The sequence below is a fragment of the Crassostrea angulata genome, chromosome 1 (assembly GCF_025612915.1).
Source record: "Crassostrea angulata isolate pt1a10 chromosome 1, ASM2561291v2, whole genome shotgun sequence".
NCBI lineage: Eukaryota > Metazoa > Mollusca > Bivalvia > Ostreida > Ostreidae > Magallana > Magallana angulata.
The window spans coordinates 28,004,398-28,026,742 of NC_069111.1; the positions used below are offsets into that span (position 1 = coordinate 28,004,398).

Genomic DNA, 22,345 nt, shown 5'->3' on the forward strand with positions numbered 1-22,345 from the left:
TTTTGCAGTGTATTATCAAGTAATATAGTTACGAAAGTACGAACTGTTTTCACAATTTGTTCCGTTAAATCCAGCAACACATTCGCATTGGTAGTGATTGACGAGGTTTTGACAGGTTCCATTGTTTTGACAGGGACCGCTGGAGCACTCATCGATATCTACAATATCAAGTTCGATTTTGTAGTGCAGGGAATCAAATGCATTATATCAGCCCTCAGATTTGGAACTGTCTATATTTCTTCCATTGCATTAATGAAGTGATGGGATGGAACCAAAAAATTGGCGGTAGACCCACCTACTCAAGTACTTTGTTCAACATCTCGTAAACAATAATCATAATAAAATCATCTTTTACAGCTTGATGCAAGACTTATGTTGTACAAGGAATTCTTACCGATTTCGCAATTTGTTCCATTGAATCCAGCAACACAGTCGCAGTGGTAGTGATTGATAAGATTTGAACAGGTACCGTTGTTTTTACAGGGACTTTCGGAGCACATATCTATATCTGCAACATCAAGTACATGTACAAAGACATTGAAAGGAAAGATATAGAATAAAATGTGTTTTCTATTTTTAATAAAAACATTTTGAACAAAGCTATCATCATTGGCATTATTCTTTGATTGTAAAGGATGTAGCCTATCAACCTACTTACTAGATAGAATTCATTGTACTGTAAAAATAATCAAACCCAAACATATGCAGAAACTGGTGCCTCTACTTTAAGATATCTAGGTTTTGGGTTTTGTTTGTCTGATACTAAGTTCTTTGAACATACTGTTTTCACATTCTGTCCCATTGAATCCAGAAACACATTCACAGTGGTAGGTGTTGACAAGGTCTTTACAAGTCCCATTGTTTTTGCAGATATTTGGGGTGCAATCATCGATATCTTCAATATCAAGTACCAACTCATTGATCAGCAAGATATAACCGCATTCTACTTTCCTCAATTTATGGCATGAACATCCAAATTATCACCATTTCAACATTTGTTCTTATCAACAGAATAAACAATCAAATCAAAGATTTCAGAAATGGTTGCATTAAAAATCAACAGAAGCACACTCAGAAGATGGTCATTCTTTACTGATCTCTTCTAAAATATATTCATTTTGAAATTTGTTTCACATTATATGCGTAGAACTTACTGTTTTCACAATGTGTCCCATTAAATCCCGAAACACAGTCGCACTCGTACCTATTGATCAGGTCTCTACAAGTTCCATTATTTTCACAGAGACCAGCAAAGCATTCCTTGATATCTGTGAATAATGATAATCAATCAGTTTCTACTAATTACTTCTACAGTCTTATGCCTGCTCTTGAACTGCAAAGCTACGATTGCTTGCTACAGTTTCCTTGATTCATCAAGAAAAAATTACAAATCAAGATCCATCTATCAGTTGCAATCACCATCGATCAAATGACTAAATCAAGAAAAATCCTACAAACTCAACATAAGAAACCATTTTGCAGTGTATTATCAAGTAATATAGTTACGAAAGTACGAACTGTTTTCACAATTTGTTCCGTTAAATCCAGCAACACATTCGCATTGGTAGTGATTGACGAGGTTTTGACAGGTTCCATTGTTTTGACAGGGACCGCTGGAGCACTCATCGATATCTACAATATCAAGTTCGATTTTGTAGTGCAGGGAATCAAATGCATTATATCAGCCCTCAGATTTGGAACTGTCTATATTTCTTCCATTGCATTAATGAAGTGATGGGATGGAACCAAAAAATTGGCGGTAGACCCACCTACTCAAGTACTTTGTTCAACATCTCGTAAACAATAATCATAATAAAATCATCTTTTACAGCTTGATGCAAGACTTATGTTGTACAAGGAATTCTTACCGATTTCGCAATTTGTTCCATTGAATCCAGCACCACAGTCGCAGTGGTAGTGATTGATAAGATTTGAACAGGTACCGTTGTTTTTACAGGGACTTTCGGAGCACATATCTATATCTGCAACATCAAGTACATGTACAAAGACATTGAAAGGAAAGATATAGAATAAAATGTGTTTTCTATTTTGAATAAAAACATTTTGAACAAAGCTATCATCATTGGCATTATTCTTTGATTGTAAAGGATGTAGCCTATCAACCTACTTACTAGATAGAATTCATTGTACTGTAAAAATAATCAAACCCAAACATATGCAGAAACTGGTGCCTCTACTTTAAGATATCTAGGTTTTGGGTTTTGTTTGTCTGATACTAAGTTCTTTGAACATACTGTTTTCACATTCTGTCCCATTGAATCCAGAAACACATTCACAGTGGTAGGTGTTGACAAGGTCTTTACAAGTCCCATTGTTTTTGCAGATATTTGGGGTGCAATCATCGATATCTTCAATATCAAGTACCAACTCATTGATCAGCAAGATATAACCGCATTCTACTTTCCTCAATTTATGGCATGAAAATCCAAATTATCACCATTTCAACATTTGTTCTTATCAACAGAATAAACAATCAAATCAAAGATTTCAAAAATGGTTGCATTGAAAATCAACAGAAGCACATTCAGAAGATGGTCATTCTTTACTGATCTCTTCTAAAATATATTCATTTTGAAATTTGTTTCACATTATATGCGTAGAACTTACTGTTTTCACAATGTGTCCCATTAAATCCCGAAACACAGTCGCACTCGTACCTATTGATCAGGTCTCTACAAGTTCCATTATTTTCACAGAGACCAGCAAAGCATTCCTTGATATCTGTGAATAATGATAATCATTCAGTTTCTACTAATTACTTCTACAGTCTTATGCCTGCTCTTGAACTGCAAAGCTACGATTGCTTGCTACAGTTTCCTTGATTCATCAAGAAAAAATTACAAATCAAGATCCATCTATCAGTTGCAATCACCATCGATCAAATGACTAAATCAAGAAAAATCCTTCAAACTCAACATAAGAAACCATTTTGCAGTGTATTATCAAGTAATATAGTTACGAAAGTACGAACTGTTTTCACAATTTGTTCCGTTAAATCCAGCAACACATTCGCATTGGTAGTGATTGACGAGGTTTTGACAGGTTCCATTGTTTTGACAGGGACCGCTGGAGCACTCATCGATATCTACAATATCAAGTTCGGTTTTGTAGTGCAGGGAATCAAATGCATTATATCAGCCCTCAGATTTGGAACTGTCTATATTTCTTCCATTGCATTAATGAAGTGATGGGATGGAACCAAAAAATTGGCGGTAGACCAACCTACTCAAGTACTTTGTTCAACATCTCGTAAACAATAATCATAATAAAATCATCTTTTACAGCTTGATGCAAGACTTATGTTGTACAAGGAATTCTTACCGATTTCGCAATTTGTTCCATTGAATCCAGCACCACAGTCGCAGTGGTAGTGATTGATAAGATTTGAACAGGTACCGTTGTTTTTACAGGGACTTTCGGAGCACATATCTATATCTGCAACATCAAGTACATGTACAAAGACATTGAAAGGAAAGATATAGAATAAAATGTGTTTTCTATTTTTAATAAAAACATTTTGAGCTAAGCTATCATCATTGGCATTATTCTTTGATTGTAAAGGATGTAGCCTATCAACCTACTTACTAGATAGAATTCATTGTACTGTAAAAATAATCAAACCCAAACATATGCAGAAACTGGTGCCTCTACTTTAAGATATCTAGGTTTTGGGTTTTGTTTGTCTGATACTAAGTTCTTTGAACATACTGTTTTCACATTCTGTCCCATTGAATCCAGAAACACATTCACAGTGGTAGGTGTGGACAAGGTCTTTACAAGTCCCATTGTTTTTGCAGATATTTGGGGTGCAATCATCGATATCTTCAATATCAAGTACCAACTCATTGATCAGCAAGATATAACCGCATTCTACTTTCCTCAATTTATGGCATGAAAATCCAAATTATCACCATTTCAACATTTGTTCTTATCAACAGAATAAACAATCAAATCAAAGATTTCAAAAATGGTTGCATTGAAAATCAACAGAAGCACATTCAGAAGATGGTCATTCTTTACTGATCTCTTCTAAAATATTTTCATTTTGAAATTTGTTTCACATTATATGCGTAGAACTTACTGTTTTCACAATGTGTCCCATTAAATCCCGAAACACAGTCGCACTCGTACCTATTGATCAGGTCTCTACAAGTTCCATTATTTTCACAGAGACCAGCAAAGCATTCCTTGATATCTGTGAATAATGATAATCATTCAGTTTCTACTAATTACTTCTACAGTCTTATGCCTGCTCTTGAACTGCAAAGCTACGATTGCTTGCTACAGTTTCCTTGATTCATCAAGAAAAAATTACAAATCAAGATCCATCTATCAGTTGCAATCACCATCGATCAAATGACTAAATCAAGAAAAATCCTTCAAACTCAACATAAGAAACCATTTTGCAGTGTATTATCAAGTAATATAGTTACGAAAGTACGAACTGTTTTCACAATTTGTTCCGTTAAATCCAGCAATACATTTGCATTGGTAGTGATTGACGAGGTTTTGACAGGTTCCATTGTTTTGACAGGGACCGCTGGAGCACTCATCGATATCTACAATATCAAGTTCGATTTTGTAGTGCAGGGAATCAAATGCATTATATCAGCCCTCAGATTTAGAACTGTCTATATTTCTTCCATTGCATTAATGAAGTGATGGGATGGAACCAAAAAATTGGCGGTAGACCCACCTACTCAAGTACTTTGTTCAACATCTCGTAAACAATAATCATAATAAAATCATCTTTTACAGCTTGATGCAAGACTTATGTTGTACAAGGAATTCTTACCGATTTCGCAATTTGTTCCATTGAATCCAGCAACACAGTCGCAGTGGTAGTGATTGATAAGATTTGAACAGGTACCGTTGTTTTTACAGGGACTTTCGGAGCACATATCTATATCTGCAACATCAAGTACATGTACAAAGACATTGAAAGGAAAGATATAGAATAAAATGTGTTTTCTATTTTGAATAAAAACATTTTGAACAAAGCTATCATCATTGGCATTATTCTTTGATTGTAAAGGATGTAGCCTATCAACCTACTTACTAGATAGAATTCATTGTACTGTAAAAATAATCAAACCCAAACATATGCAGAAACTGGTGCCTCTACTTTAAGATATCTAGGTTTTGGGTTTTGTTTGTCTGATACTAAGTTCTTTGAACATACTGTTTTCACATTCTGTCCCATTGAATCCAGAAACACATTCACAGTGGTAGGTGTTGACAAGGTCTTTACAAGTCCCATTGTTTTTGCAGATATTTGGGGTGCAATCATCGATATCTTCAATATCAAGTACCAACTCATTGATCAGCAAGATATAACCGCATTCTACTTTCCTCAATTTATGGCATGAAAATCCAAATTATCACCATTTCAACATTTGTTCTTATCAACAGAATAAACAATCAAATCAAAGATTTCAAAAATGGTTGCATTGAAAATCAACAGAAGCACATTCAGAAGATGGTCATTCTTTACTGATCTCTTCTAAAATATTTTCATTTTGAAATTTGTTTCACATTATATGCGTAGAACTTACTGTTTTCACAATGTGTCCCATTAAATCCCGAAACACAGTCGCACTCGTACCTATTGATCAGGTCTCTACAAGTTCCATTATTTTCACAGAGACCAGCAAAGCATTCCTTGATATCTGTGAATAATGATAATCATTCAGTTTCTACTAATTACTTCTACAGTCTTATGCCTGCTCTTGAACTGCAAAGCTACGATTGCTTGCTACAGTTTCCTTGATTCATCAAGAAAAAATTACAAATCAAGATCCATCTATCAGTTGCAATCACCATCGATCAAATGACTAAATCAAGAAAAATCCTTCAAACTCAACATAAGAAACCATTTTGCAGTGTATTATCAAGTAATATAGTTACGAAAGTACGAACTGTTTTCACAATTTGTTCCGTTAAATCCAGCAATACATTTGCATTGGTAGTGATTGACGAGGTTTTGACAGGTTCCATTGTTTTGACAGGGACCGCTGGAGCACTCATCGATATCTACAATATCAAGTTCGATTTTGTAGTGCAGGGAATCAAATGCATTATATCAGCCCTCAGATTTAGAACTGTCTATATTTCTTCCATTGCATTAATGAAGTGATGGGATGGAACCAAAAAATTGGCGGTAGACCCACCTACTCAAGTACTTTGTTCAACATCTCGTAAACAATAATCATAATAAAATCATCTTTTACAGCTTGATGCAAGACTTATGTTGTACAAGGAATTCTTACCGATTTCGCAATTTGTTCCATTGAATCCAGCAACACAGTCGCAGTGGTAGTGATTGATAAGATTTGAACAGGTACCGTTGTTTTTACAGGGACTTTCGGAGCACATATCTATATCTGCAACATCAAGTACATGTACAAAGACATTGAAAGGAAAGATATAGAATAAAATGTGTTTTCTATTTTGAATAAAAACATTTTGAACAAAGCTATCATCATTGGCATTATTCTTTGATTGTAAAGGATGTAGCCTATCAACCTACTTACTAGATAGAATTCATTGTACTGTAAAAATAATCAAACCCAAACATATGCAGAAACTGGTGCCTCTACTTTAAGATATCTAGGTTTTGGGTTTTGTTTGTCTGATACTAAGTTCTTTGAACATACTGTTTTCACATTCTGTCCCATTGAATCCAGAAACACATTCACAGTGGTAGGTGTTGACAAGGTCTTTACAAGTCCCATTGTTTTTGCAGATATTTGGGGTGCAATCATCGATATCTTCAATATCAAGTACCAACTCATTGATCAGCAAGATATAACCGCATTCTACTTTCCTCAATTTATGGCATGAAAATCCAAATTATCACCATTTCAACATTTGTTCTTATCAACAGAATAAACAATCAAATCAAAGATTTCAAAAATGGTTGCATTGAAAATCAACAGAAGCACATTCAGAAGATGGTCATTCTTTACTGATCTCTTCTAAAATATATTCATTTTGAAATTTGTTTCACATTATATGCGTAGAACTTACTGTTTTCACAATGTGTCCCATTAAATCCCGAAACACAGTCGCACTCGTACCTATTGATCAGGTCTCTACAAGTTCCATTATTTTCACAGAGACCAGCAAAGCATTCCTTGATATCTGTGAATAATGATAATCATTCAGTTTCTACTAATTACTTCTACAGTCTTATGCCTGCTCTTGAACTGCAAAGCTACGATTGCTTGCTACAGTTTCCTTGATTCATCAAGAAAAAATTACAAATCAAGATCCATCTATCAGTTGCAATCACCATCGATCAAATGACTAAATCAAGAAAAATCCTTCAAACTCAACATAAGAAACCATTTTGCAGTGTATTATCAAGTAATATAGTTACGAAAGTACGAACTGTTTTCACAATTTGTTCCGTTAAATCCAGCAATACATTTGCATTGGTAGTGATTGACGAGGTTTTGACAGGTTCCATTGTTTTGACAGGGACCGCTGGAGCACTCATCGATATCTACAATATCAAGTTCGATTTTGTAGTGCAGGGAATCAAATGCATTATATCAGCCCTCAGATTTAGAACTGTCTATATTTCTTCCATTGCATTAATGAAGTGATGGGATGGAACCAAAAAATTGGCGGTAGACCCACCTACTCAAGTACTTTGTTCAACATCTCGTAAACAATAATCATAATAAAATCATCTTTTACAGCTTGATGCAAGACTTATGTTGTACAAGGAATTCTTACCGATTTCGCAATTTGTTCCATTGAATCCAGCAACACAGTCGCAGTGGTAGTGATTGATAAGATTTGAACAGGTACCGTTGTTTTTACAGGGACTTTCGGAGCACATATCTATATCTGCAACATCAAGTACATGTACAAAGACATTGAAAGGAAAGATATAGAATAAAATGTGTTTTCTATTTTGAATAAAAACATTTTGAACAAAGCTATCATCATTGGCATTATTCTTTGATTGTAAAGGATGTAGCCTATCAACCTACTTACTAGATAGAATTCATTGTACTGTAAAAATAATCAAACCCAAACATTTGCAGAAACTGGTGCCTCTACTTTAAGATATCTAGGTTTTGGGTTTTGTTTGTCTGATACTAAGTTCTTTGAACATACTGTTTTCACATTCTGTCCCATTGAATCCAGAAACACATTCACAGTGGTAGGTGTTGACAAGGTCTTTACAAGTCCCATTGTTTTTGCAGATATTTGGGGTGCAATCATCGATATCTTCAATATCAAGTACCAACTCATTGATCAGCAAGATATAACCGCATTCTACTTTCCTCAATTTATGGCATGAAAATCCAAATTATCACCATTTCAACATTTGTTCTTATCAACAGAATAAACAATCAAATCAAAGATTTCAAAAATGGTTGCATTGAAAATCAACAGAAGCACATTCAGAAGATGGTCATTCTTTACTGATCTCTTCTAAAATATATTCATTTTGAAATTTGTTTCACATTATATGCGTAGAACTTACTGTTTTCACAATGTGTCCCATTAAATCCCGAAACACAGTCGCACTCGTACCTATTGATCAGGTCTCTACAAGTTCCATTATTTTCACAGAGACCAGCAAAGCATTCCTTGATATCTGTGAATAATGATAATCATTCAGTTTCTACTAATTACTTCTACAGTCTTATGCCTGCTCTTGAACTGCAAAGCTACGATTGCTTGCTACAGTTTCCTTGATTCATCAAGAAAAAATTACAAATCAAGATCCATCTATCAGTTGCAATCACCATCGATCAAATGACTAAATCAAGAAAAATCCTTCAAACTCAACATAAGAAACCATTTTGCAGTGTATTATCAAGTAATATAGTTACGAAAGTACGAACTGTTTTCACAATTTGTTCCGTTAAATCCAGCAACACATTCGCATTGGTAGTGATTGACGAGGTTTTGACAGGTTCCATTGTTTTGACAGGGACCGCTGGAGCACTCATCGATATCTACAATATCAAGTTCGGTTTTGTAGTGCAGGGAATCAAATGCATTATATCAGCCCTCAGATTTGGAACTGTCTATATTTCTTCCATTGCATTAATGAAGTGATGGGATGGAACCAAAAAATTGGCGGTAGACCAACCTACTCAAGTACTTTGTTCAACATCTCGTAAACAATAATCATAATAAAATCATCTTTTACAGCTTGATGCAAGACTTATGTTGTACAAGGAATTCTTACCGATTTCGCAATTTGTTCCATTGAATCCAGCACCACAGTCGCAGTGGTAGTGATTGATAAGATTTGAACAGGTACCGTTGTTTTTACAGGGACTTTCGGAGCACATATCTATATCTGCAACATCAAGTACATGTACAAAGACATTGAAAGGAAAGATATAGAATAAAATGTGTTTTCTATTTTTAATAAAAACATTTTGAGCTAAGCTATCATCATTGGCATTATTCTTTGATTGTAAAGGATGTAGCCTATCAACCTACTTACTAGATAGAATTCATTGTACTGTAAAAATAATCAAACCCAAACATATGCAGAAACTGGTGCCTCTACTTTAAGATATCTAGGTTTTGGGTTTTGTTTGTCTGATACTAAGTTCTTTGAACATACTGTTTTCACATTCTGTCCCATTGAATCCAGAAACACATTCACAGTGGTAGGTGTTGACAAGGTCTTTACAAGTCCCATTGTTTTTGCAGATATTTGGGGTGCAATCATCGATATCTTCAATATCAAGTACCAACTCATTGATCAGCAAGATATAACCGCATTCTACTTTCCTCAATTTATGGCATGAAAATCCAAATTATCACCATTTCAACATTTGTTCTTATCAACAGAATAAACAATCAAATCAAAGATTTCAAAAATGGTTGCATTGAAAATCAACAGAAGCACATTCAGAAGATGGTCATTCTTTACTGATCTCTTCTAAAATATTTTCATTTTGAAATTTGTTTCACATTATATGCGTAGAACTTACTGTTTTCACAATGTGTCCCATTAAATCCCGAAACACAGTCGCACTCGTACCTATTGATCAGGTCTCTACAAGTTCCATTATTTTCACAGAGACCAGCAAAGCATTCCTTGATATCTGTGAATAATGATAATCATTCAGTTTCTACTAATTACTTCTACAGTCTTATGCCTGCTCTTGAACTGCAAAGCTACGATTGCTTGCTACAGTTTCCTTGATTCATCAAGAAAAAATTACAAATCAAGATCCATCTATCAGTTGCAATCACCATCGATCAAATGACTAAATCAAGAAAAATCCTTCAAACTCAACATAAGAAACCATTTTGCAGTGTATTATCAAGTAATATAGTTACGAAAGTACGAACTGTTTTCACAATTTGTTCCGTTAAATCCAGCAATACATTTGCATTGGTAGTGATTGACGAGGTTTTGACAGGTTCCATTGTTTTGACAGGGACCGCTGGAGCACTCATCGATATCTACAATATCAAGTTCGATTTTGTAGTGCAGGGAATCAAATGCATTATATCAGCCCTCAGATTTAGAACTGTCTATATTTCTTCCATTGCATTAATGAAGTGATGGGATGGAACCAAAAAATTGGCGGTAGACCCACCTACTCAAGTACTTTGTTCAACATCTCGTAAACAATAATCATAATAAAATCATCTTTTACAGCTTGATGCAAGACTTATGTTGTACAAGGAATTCTTACCGATTTCGCAATTTGTTCCATTGAATCCAGCAACACAGTCGCAGTGGTAGTGATTGATAAGATTTGAACAGGTACCGTTGTTTTTACAGGGACTTTCGGAGCACATATCTATATCTGCAACATCAAGTACATGTACAAAGACATTGAAAGGAAAGATATAGAATAAAATGTGTTTTCTATTTTGAATAAAAACATTTTGAACAAAGCTATCATCATTGGCATTATTCTTTGATTGTAAAGGATGTAGCCTATCAACCTACTTACTAGATAGAATTCATTGTACTGTAAAAATAATCAAACCCAAACATATGCAGAAACTGGTGCCTCTACTTTAAGATATCTAGGTTTTGGGTTTTGTTTGTCTGATACTAAGTTCTTTGAACATACTGTTTTCACATTCTGTCCCATTGAATCCAGAAACACATTCACAGTGGTAGGTGTTGACAAGGTCTTTACAAGTCCCATTGTTTTTGCAGATATTTGGGGTGCAATCATCGATATCTTCAATATCAAGTACCAACTCATTGATCAGCAAGATATAACCGCATTCTACTTTCCTCAATTTATGGCATGAAAATCCAAATTATCACCATTTCAACATTTGTTCTTATCAACAGAATAAACAATCAAATCAAAGATTTCAAAAATGGTTGCATTGAAAATCAACAGAAGCACATTCAGAAGATGGTCATTCTTTACTGATCTCTTCTAAAATATTTTCATTTTGAAATTTGTTTCACATTATATGCGTAGAACTTACTGTTTTCACAATGTGTCCCATTAAATCCCGAAACACAGTCGCACTCGTACCTATTGATCAGGTCTCTACAAGTTCCATTATTTTCACAGAGACCAGCAAAGCATTCCTTGATATCTGTGAATAATGATAATCATTCAGTTTCTACTAATTACTTCTACAGTCTTATGCCTGCTCTTGAACTGCAAAGCTACGATTGCTTGCTACAGTTTCCTTGATTCATCAAGAAAAAATTACAAATCAAGATCCATCTATCAGTTGCAATCACCATCGATCAAATGACTAAATCAAGAAAAATCCTTCAAACTCAACATAAGAAACCATTTTGCAGTGTATTATCAAGTAATATAGTTACGAAAGTACGAACTGTTTTCACAATTTGTTCCGTTAAATCCAGCAATACATTTGCATTGGTAGTGATTGACGAGGTTTTGACAGGTTCCATTGTTTTGACAGGGACCGCTGGAGCACTCATCGATATCTACAATATCAAGTTCGATTTTGTAGTGCAGGGAATCAAATGCATTATATCAGCCCTCAGATTTAGAACTGTCTATATTTCTTCCATTGCATTAATGAAGTGATGGGATGGAACCAAAAAATTGGCGGTAGACCCACCTACTCAAGTACTTTGTTCAACATCTCGTAAACAATAATCATAATAAAATCATCTTTTACAGCTTGATGCAAGACTTATGTTGTACAAGGAATTCTTACCGATTTCGCAATTTGTTCCATTGAATCCAGCAACACAGTCGCAGTGGTAGTGATTGATAAGATTTGAACAGGTACCGTTGTTTTTACAGGGACTTTCGGAGCACATATCTATATCTGCAACATCAAGTACATGTACAAAGACATTGAAAGGAAAGATATAGAATAAAATGTGTTTTCTATTTTGAATAAAAACATTTTGAACAAAGCTATCATCATTGGCATTATTCTTTGATTGTAAAGGATGTAGCCTATCAACCTACTTACTAGATAGAATTCATTGTACTGTAAAAATAATCAAACCCAAACATATGCAGAAACTGGTGCCTCTACTTTAAGATATCTAGGTTTTGGGTTTTGTTTGTCTGATACTAAGTTCTTTGAACATACTGTTTTCACATTCTGTCCCATTGAATCCAGAAACACATTCACAGTGGTAGGTGTTGACAAGGTCTTTACAAGTCCCATTGTTTTTGCAGATATTTGGGGTGCAATCATCGATATCTTCAATATCAAGTACCAACTCATTGATCAGCAAGATATAACCGCATTCTACTTTCCTCAATTTATGGCATGAAAATCCAAATTATCACCATTTCAACATTTGTTCTTATCAACAGAATAAACAATCAAATCAAAGATTTCAAAAATGGTTGCATTGAAAATCAACAGAAGCACATTCAGAAGATGGTCATTCTTTACTGATCTCTTCTAAAATATATTCATTTTGAAATTTGTTTCACATTATATGCGTAGAACTTACTGTTTTCACAATGTGTCCCATTAAATCCCGAAACACAGTCGCACTCGTACCTATTGATCAGGTCTCTACAAGTTCCATTATTTTCACAGAGACCAGCAAAGCATTCCTTGATATCTGTGAATAATGATAATCATTCAGTTTCTACTAATTACTTCTACAGTCTTATGCCTGCTCTTGAACTGCAAAGCTACGATTGCTTGCTACAGTTTCCTTGATTCATCAAGAAAAAATTACAAATCAAGATCCATCTATCAGTTGCAATCACCATCGATCAAATGACTAAATCAAGAAAAATCCTTCAAACTCAACATAAGAAACCATTTTGCAGTGTATTATCAAGTAATATAGTTACGAAAGTACGAACTGTTTTCACAATTTGTTCCGTTAAATCCAGCAACACATTCGCATTGGTAGTGATTGACGAGGTTTTGACAGGTTCCATTGTTTTGACAGGGACCGCTGGAGCACTCATCGATATCTACAATATCAAGTTCGATTTTGTAGTGCAGGGAATCAAATGCATTATATCAGCCCTCAGATTTGGAACTGTCTATATTTCTTCCATTGCATTAATGAAGTGATGGGATGGAACCAAAAAATTGGCGGTAGACCCACCTACTCAAGTACTTTGTTCAACATCTCGTAAACAATAATCATAATAAAATCATCTTTTACAGCTTGATGCAAGACTTATGTTGTACAAGGAATTCTTACCGATTTCGCAATTTGTTCCATTGAATCCAGCAACACAGTCGCAGTGGTAGTGATTGATAAGATTTGAACAGGTACCGTTGTTTTTACAGGGACTTTCGGAGCACATATCTATATCTGCAACATCAAGTACATGTACAAAGACATTGAAAGGAAAGATATAGAATAAAATGTGTTTTCTATTTTGAATAAAAACATTTTGAACAAAGCTATCATCATTGGCATTATTCTTTGATTGTAAAGGATGTAGCCTATCAACCTACTTACTAGATAGAATTCATTGTACTGTAAAAATAATCAAACCCAAACATATGCAGAAACTGGTGCCTCTACTTTAAGATATCTAGGTTTTGGGTTTTGTTTGTCTGATACTAAGTTCTTTGAACATACTGTTTTCACATTCTGTCCCATTGAATCCAGAAACACATTCACAGTGGTAGGTGTTGACAAGGTCTTTACAAGTCCCATTGTTTTTGCAGATATTTGGGGTGCAATCATCGATATCTTCAATATCAAGTACCAACTCATTGATCAGCAAGATATAACCGCATTCTACTTTCCTCAATTTATGGCATGAACATCCAAATTATCACCATTTCAACATTTGTTCTTATCAACAGAATAAACAATCAAATCAAAGATTTCAGAAATGGTTGCATTAAAAATCAACAGAAGCACATTCAGAAGATGGTCATTCTTTACTGATCTCTTCTAAAATATATTCATTTTGAAATTTGTTTCACATTATATGCGTAGAACTTACTGTTTTCACAATGTGTCCCATTAAATCCCGAAACACAGTCGCACTCGTACCTATTGATCAGGTCTCTACAAGTTCCATTATTTTCACAGAGACCAGCAAAGCATTCCTTGATATCTGTGAATAATGATAATCAATCAGTTTCTACTAATTACTTCTACAGTCTTATGCCTGCTCTTGAACTGCAAAGCTACGATTGCTTGCTACAGTTTCCTTGATTCATCAAGAAAAAATTACAAATCAAGATCCATCTATCAGTTGCAATCACCATCGATCAAATGACTAAATCAAGAAAAATCCTTCAAACTCAACATAAGAAACCATTTTGCAGTGTATTATCAAGTAATATAGTTACGAAAGTACGAACTGTTTTCACAATTTGTTCCGTTAAATCCAGCAACACATTCGCATTGGTAGTGATTGACGAGGTTTTGACAGGTTCCATTGTTTTGACAGGGACCGCTGGAGCACTCATCGATATCTACAATATCAAGTTCGATTTTGTAGTGCAGGGAATCAAATGCATTATATCAGCCCTCAGATTTGGAACTGTCTATATTTCTTCCATTGCATTAATGAAGTGATGGGATGGAACCAAAAAATTGGCGGTAGACCCACCTACTCAAGTACTTTGTTCAACATCTCGTAAACAATAATCATAATAAAATCATCTTTTACAGCTTGATGCAAGACTTATGTTGTACAAGGAATTCTTACCGATTTCGCAATTTGTTCCATTGAATCCAGCAACACAGTCGCAGTGGTAGTGATTGATAAGATTTGAACAGGTACCGTTGTTTTTACAGGGACTTTCGGAGCACATATCTATATCTGCAACATCAAGTACATGTACAAAGACATTGAAAGGAAAGATATAGAATAAAATGTGTTTTCTATTTTGAATAAAAACATTTTGAACAAAGCTATCATCATTGGCATTATTCTTTGATTGTAAAGGATGTAGCCTATCAACCTACTTACTAGATAGAATTCATTGTACTGTAAAAATAATCAAACCCAAACATATGCAGAAACTGGTGCCTCTACTTTAAGATATCTAGGTTTTGGGTTTTGTTTGTCTGATACTAAGTTCTTTGAACATACTGTTTTCACATTCTGTCCCATTGAATCCAGAAACACATTCACAGTGGTAGGTGTTGACAAGGTCTTTACAAGTCCCATTGTTTTTGCAGATATTTGGGGTGCAATCATCGATATCTTCAATATCAAGTACCAACTCATTGATCAGCAAGATATAACCGCATTCTACTTTCCTCAATTTATGGCATGAAAATCCAAATTATCACCATTTCAACATTTGTTCTTATCAACAGAATAAACAATCAAATCAAAGATTTCAGAAATGGTTGCATTGAAAATCAACAGAAGCACATTCAGAAGATGGTCATTCTTTACTGATCTCTTCTAAAATATATTCATTTTGAAATTTGTTTCACATTATATGCGTAGAACTTACTGTTTTCACAATGTGTCCCATTAAATCCCGAAACACAGTCGCACTCGTACCTATTGATCAGGTCTCTACAAGTTCCATTATTTTCACAGAGACCAGCAAAGCATTCCTTGATATCTGTGAATAATGATAATCATTCAGTTTCTACTAATTACTTCTACAGTCTTATGCCTGCTCTTGAACTGCAAAGCTACGATTGCTTGCTACAGTTTCCTTGATTCATCAAGAAAAAAATACAAATCAAGATCCATCTATCAGTTGCAATCACCATCGATCAAATGACTAAATCAAGAAAAATCCTTCAAACTCAACATAAGAAACCATTTTGCAGTGTATTATCAAGTAATATAGTTACGAAAGTACGAACTGTTTTCACAATTTGTTCCGTTAAATCCAGCAACACATTCGCATTGGTAGTGATTGACGAGGTTTTGACAGGTTCCATTGTTTTGACAGGGACCGCTGGAGCACTCATCGATATCTACAATATCAAGTTCGATTTTGTAGTGCAGGGAATCAAATGCATTATATCAGCCCTCAGATTTGGAACTGTCTATATTTCTTCCATTGCATTAATGAAGTGATGGGATGGAACCAAAAAATTGGCGGTAGACCCACCTACTCAAGTACTTTGTTCAACATCTCGTAAACAATAATCATAATAAAATCATCTTTTACAGCTTGATGCAAGACTTATGTTGTACAAGGAATTCTTACCGATTTCGCAATTTGTTCCATTGAATCCAGCACCACAGTCGCAGTGGTAGTGATTGATAAGATTTGAACAGGTACCGTTGTTTTTACAGGGACTTTCGGAGCACATATCTATATCTGCAACATCAAGTACATGTACAAAGACATTGAAAGGAAAGATATAGAATAAAATGTGTTTTCTATTTTGAATAAAAACATTTTGAGCTAAGCTATCATCATTGGCATTATTCTTTGATTGTAAAGGATGTAGCCTATCAACCTACTTACTAGATAGAATTCATTGTACTGTAAAAATAATCAAACCCAAACATATGCAGAAACTGGTGCCTCTACTTTAAGATATCTAGGTTTTGGGTTTTGTTTGTCTGATACTAAGTTCTTTGAACATACTGTTTTCACATTCTGTCCCATTGAATCCAGAAACACATTCACAGTGGTAGGTGTTGACAAGGTCTTTACAAGTCCCATTGTTTTTGCAGATATTTGGGGTGCAATCATCGATATCTTCAATATCAAGTACCAACTCATTGATCAGCAAGATATAACCGCATTCTACTTTCCTCAATTTATGGCATGAAAATCCAAATTATCACCATTTCAACATTTGTTCTTATCAACAGAATAAACAATCAAATCAAAGATTTTAAAAATGGTTGCATTGAAAATCAACAGAAGCACATTCAGAAGATGGTCATTCTTTACTGATCTCTTCTAAAATATTTTCATTTTGAAATTTGTTTCACATTATATGCGTAGAACTTACTGTTTTCACAATGTGTCCCATTAAATCCCGAAACACAGTCGCACTCGTACCTATTGATCAGGTCTCTACAAGTTCCATTATTTTCACAGAGACCAGCAAAGCATTCCTTGATATCTGTGAATAATGATAATCATTCAGTTTCTACTAATTACTTCTACAGTCTTATGCCTGCTCTTGAACTGCAAAGCTACGATTGCTTGCTACAGTTTCCTTGATTCATCAAGAAAAAATTACAAATCAAGATCCATCTATCAGTTGCAATCACCATCGATCAAATGACTAAATCAAGAAAAATCCTTCAAACTCAACATAAGAAACCATTTTGCAGTGTATTATCAAGTAATATAGTTACGAAAGTACGAACTGTTTTCACAATTTGTTCCGTTAAATCCAGCAACACATTCGCATTGGTAGTGATTGACGAGGTTTTGACAGGTTCCATTGTTTTGACAGGGACCGCTGGAGCACTCATCGATATCTACAATATCAAGTTCGATTTTGTAGTGCAGGGAATCAAATGCATTATATCAGCCCTCAGATTTGGAACTGTCTATATTTCTTCCATTGCATTAATGAAGTGATGGGATGGAACCAAAAAATTGGCGGTAGACCCACCTACTCAAGTACTTTGTTCAACATCTCGTAAACAATAATCATAATAAAATCATCTTTTACAGCTTGATGCAAGACTTATGTTGTACAAGGAATTCTTACCGATTTCGCAATTTGTTCCATTGAATCCAGCAACACAGTCGCAGTGGTAGTGATTGATAAGATTTGAACAGGTACCGTTGTTTTTACAGGGACTTTCGGAGCACATATCTATATCTGCAACATCAAGTACATGTACAAAGACATTGAAAGGAAAGATATAGAATAAAATGTGTTTTCTATTTTGAATAAAAACATTTTGAACAAAGCTATCATCATTGGCATTATTCTTTGATTGTAAAGGATGTAGCCTATCAACCTACTTACTAGATAGAATTCATTGTACTGTAAAAATAATCAAACCCAAACATATGCAGAAACTGGTGCCTCTACTTTAAGATATCTAGGTTTTGGGTTTTGTTTGTCTGATACTAAGTTCTTTGAACATACTGTTTTCACATTCTGTCCCATTGAATCCAGAAACACATTCACAGTGGTAGGTGTTGACAAGGTCTTTACAAGTCCCATTGTTTTTGCAGATATTTGGGGTGCAATCATCGATATCTTCAATATCAAGTACCAACTCATTGATCAGCAAGATATAACCGCATTCTACTTTCCTCAATTTATGGCATGAACATCCAAATTATCACCATTTCAACATTTGTTCTTATCAACAGAATAAACAATCAAATCAAAGATTTCAGAAATGGTTGCATTAAAAATCAACAGGAGCACATTCAGAAGATGGTCATTCTTTACTGATCTCTTCTAAAATATTTTCATTTTGAAATTTGTTTCACATTATATGCGTAGAACTTACTGTTTTCACAATGTGTCCCATTAAATCCCGAAACACAGTCGCACTCGTACCTATTGATCAGGTCTCTACAAGTTCCATTATTTTCACAGAGACCAGCAAAGCATTCCTTGATATCTGTGAATAATGATAATCATTCAGTTTCTACTAATTACTTCTACAGTCTTATGCCTGCTCTTGAACTGCAAAGCTACGATTGCTTGCTACAGTTTCCTTGATTCATCAAGAAAAAATTACAAATCAAGATCCATCTATCAGTTGCAATCACCATCGATCAAATGACTAAATCAAGAAAAATCCTTCAAACTCAACATAAGAAACCATTTTGCAGTGTATTATCAAGTAATATAGTTACGAAAGTACGAACTGTTTTCACAATTTGTTCCGTTAAATCCAGCAACACATTCGCATTGGTAGTGATTGACGAGGTTTTGACAGGTTCCATTGTTTTGACAGGGACCGCTGGAGCACTCATCGATATCTACAATATCAAGTTCGATTTTGTAGTGCAGGGAATCAAATGCATTATATCAGCCCTCAGATTTGGAACTGTCTATATTTCTTCCATTGCATTAATGAAGTGATGGGATGGAACCAAAAAATTGGCGGTAGACCAACCTACTCAAGTACTTTGTTCAACATCTCGTAAACAATAATCATAATAAAATCATCTTTTACAGCTTGATGCAAGACTTATGTTGTACAAGGAATTCTTACCGATTTCGCAATTGGTTCCATTGAATCCAGCACCACAGTCGCAGTGGTAGTGATTGATAAGATTTGAACAGGTACCGTTGTTTTTACAGGGACTTTCGGAGCACATATCTATATCTGCAACATCAAGTACATGTACAAAGACATTGAAAGGAAAGATATAGAATAAAATGTGTTTTCTATTTTTAATAAAAACATTTTGAGCTAAGCTATCATCATTGGCATTATTCTTTGATTGTAAAGGATGTAGCCTATCAACCTACTTACTAGATAGAATTCATTGTACTGTAAAAATAATCAAACCCAAACATATGCAGAAACTGGTGCCTCTACTTTAAGATATCTAGGTTTTGGGTTTTGTTTGTCTGATACTAAGTTCTTTGAACATACTGTTTTCACATTCTGTCCCATTGAATCCAGAAACACATTCACAGTGGTAGGTGTTGACAAGGTCTTTACAAGTCCCATTGTTTTTGCAGATATTTGGGGTGCAATCATCGATATCTTCAATATCAAGTACCAACTCATTGATCAGCAAGATATAACCGCATTCTACTTTCCTCAATTTATGGCATGAAAATCCAAATTATCACCATTTCAACATTTGTTCTTATCAACAGAATAAACAATCAAATCAAAGATTTCAAAAATGGTTGCATTGAAAATCAACAGAAGCACATTCAGAAGATGGTCATTCTTTACTGATCTCTTCTAAAATATTTTCATTTTGAAATTTGTTTCACATTATATGCGTAGAACTTACTGTTTTCACAATGTGTCCCATTAAATCCCGAAACACAGTCGCACTCGTACCTATTGATCAGGTCTCTACAAGTTCCATTATTTTCACAGAGACCAGCAAAGCATTCCTTGATATCTGTGAATAATGATAATCATTCAGTTTCTACTAATTACTTCTAGAGTCTTATGCCTGCTCTTGAACTGCAAAGCTACGATTGCTTGCTACAGTTTCCTTGATTCATCAAGAAAAAATTACAAATCAAGATCCATCTATCAGTTGCAATCACCATCGATCAAATGACTAAATCAAGAAAAATCCTTCAAACTCAACATAAGAAACCATTTTGCAGTGTATTATCAAGTAATATAGTTACGAAAGTACGAACTGTTTTCACAATTTGTTCCGTTAAATCCAGCAATACATTCGCATTGGTAGTGATTGACGAGGTTTTGACAGGTTCCATTGTTTTGACAGGGACCGCTGGAGCACTCATCGATATCTACAATATCAAGTTCGATTTTGTAGTGCAGGGAATCAAATGCATTATATCAGCCCTCAGATTTGGAACTGTCTATATTTCTTCCATTGCATTAATGAAGTGATGGGATGGAACCAAAAAATTGGCGGTAGACCCCCTTCTCAAGTACTTTGTTCAACATCTCGTAAACAATAATCATAATAAAATCATCTTTTACAGCTTGATGCAAGACTTATGTTGTACAAGGAATTCTTACCGATTTCGCAATTTGTTCCATTGAATCCAGCAACACAGTCGCAGTGGTAGTGATTGATAAGATTTGAACAGGTACCGTTGTTTTTACAGGGACTTTCGGAGCACATATCTATATCTGCAATATCAAGTACATGTACAAAGACATTGAAAGGAAAGATATAGAATAAAATGTGTTTTCTATTTTTAATAAAAAACATTTTGAGCTAAGCTATCATCATTGTCATTATTCTTTGATTGTAAAGGATGTAGCCTATCAACCTACTTACTAGAAGGATTCATTGTACTGTAAAATAATCAAACCCAAACATATGCAGAAACTGGTGCCTCTACTTTAAGATATTTAGGTTTTGGGTTTTGTTTGTCTGATACTAAGTTCTTTGAACATACTGTTTTCACATTCTGTCCCATTGAATCCAGAAACACATTCACAGTGGTAGGTGTTGACAAGGTCTTTACAAGTCCCATTGTTTTTGCAGATATTTGGGGTGCAATCATCGATATCTTCAATATCAAGTACCAACTCATTGATCAGCAAGATATAACCGCATTCTACTTTCCTCAATTTATGGCATGAAAATCCAAATTATCACCATTTCAACATTTGTTCTTATCAACAGAATAAACAATCAAATCAAAGATTTTAAAAATGGTTGCATTGAAAATCAACAGAAGCACATTCAGAAGATGGTCATTCTTTACTGATCTCTTCTAAAATATTTTCATTTTGAAATTTGTTTCACATTATATGCGTAGAACTTACTGTTTTCACAATGTGTCCCATTAAATCCCGAAACACAGTCGCACTCGTACCTATTGATCAGGTCTCTACAAGTTCCATTATTTTCACAGAGACCAGCAAAGCATTCCTTGATATCTGTGAATAATGATAATCATTCAGTTTCTACTAATTACTTCTACAGTCTTATGCCTGCTCTTGAACTGCAAAGCTACGATTGCTTGCTACAGTTTCCTTGATTCATCAAGAAAAAATTACAAATCAAGATCCATCTATCAGTTGCAATCACCATCGATCAAATGACTAAATCAAGAAAAATCCTTCAAACTCAACATAAGAAACCATTTTGCAGTGTATTATCAAGTAATATAGTTACGAAAGTACGAACTGTTTTCACAATTTGTTCCGTTAAATCCAGCAACACATTCGCATTGGTAGTGATTGACGAGGTTTTGACAGGTTCCATTGTTTTGACAGGGACCGCTGGAGCACTCATCGATATCTACAATATCAAGTTCGATTTTGTAGTGCAGGGAATCAAATGCATTATATCAGCCCTCAGATTTGGAACTGTCTATATT

At 34.7% G+C, this 22,345-nt stretch overlaps 1 protein-coding gene across 1 annotated transcript in view; it reads right to left on the bottom strand.

Annotated features, from left to right (window-relative positions):
- The window catches only part of LOC128191934 (uncharacterized), a 128,283-nt gene that overhangs the window by 44,474 nt on the left and 61,464 nt on the right, over window positions 1–22,345 (bottom strand). The window contains 61 exon segments of the mRNA XM_052864310.1: window positions 45–158; window positions 395–508; window positions 782–895; window positions 1,155–1,268; window positions 1,519–1,632; window positions 1,869–1,982; window positions 2,256–2,369; window positions 2,629–2,742; window positions 2,993–3,106; window positions 3,343–3,456; window positions 3,730–3,843; window positions 4,103–4,216; window positions 4,467–4,580; window positions 4,817–4,930; window positions 5,204–5,317; window positions 5,577–5,690; window positions 5,941–6,054; window positions 6,291–6,404; window positions 6,678–6,791; window positions 7,051–7,164; window positions 7,415–7,528; window positions 7,765–7,878; window positions 8,152–8,265; window positions 8,525–8,638; window positions 8,889–9,002; window positions 9,239–9,352; window positions 9,626–9,739; window positions 9,999–10,112; window positions 10,363–10,476; window positions 10,713–10,826; window positions 11,100–11,213; window positions 11,473–11,586; window positions 11,837–11,950; window positions 12,187–12,300; window positions 12,574–12,687; window positions 12,947–13,060; window positions 13,311–13,424; window positions 13,661–13,774; window positions 14,048–14,161; window positions 14,421–14,534; window positions 14,785–14,898; window positions 15,135–15,248; window positions 15,522–15,635; window positions 15,895–16,008; window positions 16,259–16,372; window positions 16,609–16,722; window positions 16,996–17,109; window positions 17,369–17,482; window positions 17,733–17,846; window positions 18,083–18,196; window positions 18,470–18,583; window positions 18,843–18,956; window positions 19,207–19,320; window positions 19,557–19,670; window positions 19,944–20,057; window positions 20,317–20,430; window positions 20,681–20,794; window positions 21,030–21,143; window positions 21,416–21,529; window positions 21,789–21,902; window positions 22,153–22,266. Of these exon segments, the coding sequence (XP_052720270.1) occupies window positions 45–158; window positions 395–508; window positions 782–895; window positions 1,155–1,268; window positions 1,519–1,632; window positions 1,869–1,982; window positions 2,256–2,369; window positions 2,629–2,742; window positions 2,993–3,106; window positions 3,343–3,456; window positions 3,730–3,843; window positions 4,103–4,216; window positions 4,467–4,580; window positions 4,817–4,930; window positions 5,204–5,317; window positions 5,577–5,690; window positions 5,941–6,054; window positions 6,291–6,404; window positions 6,678–6,791; window positions 7,051–7,164; window positions 7,415–7,528; window positions 7,765–7,878; window positions 8,152–8,265; window positions 8,525–8,638; window positions 8,889–9,002; window positions 9,239–9,352; window positions 9,626–9,739; window positions 9,999–10,112; window positions 10,363–10,476; window positions 10,713–10,826; window positions 11,100–11,213; window positions 11,473–11,586; window positions 11,837–11,950; window positions 12,187–12,300; window positions 12,574–12,687; window positions 12,947–13,060; window positions 13,311–13,424; window positions 13,661–13,774; window positions 14,048–14,161; window positions 14,421–14,534; window positions 14,785–14,898; window positions 15,135–15,248; window positions 15,522–15,635; window positions 15,895–16,008; window positions 16,259–16,372; window positions 16,609–16,722; window positions 16,996–17,109; window positions 17,369–17,482; window positions 17,733–17,846; window positions 18,083–18,196; window positions 18,470–18,583; window positions 18,843–18,956; window positions 19,207–19,320; window positions 19,557–19,670; window positions 19,944–20,057; window positions 20,317–20,430; window positions 20,681–20,794; window positions 21,030–21,143; window positions 21,416–21,529; window positions 21,789–21,902; window positions 22,153–22,266 (6,954 nt within the window).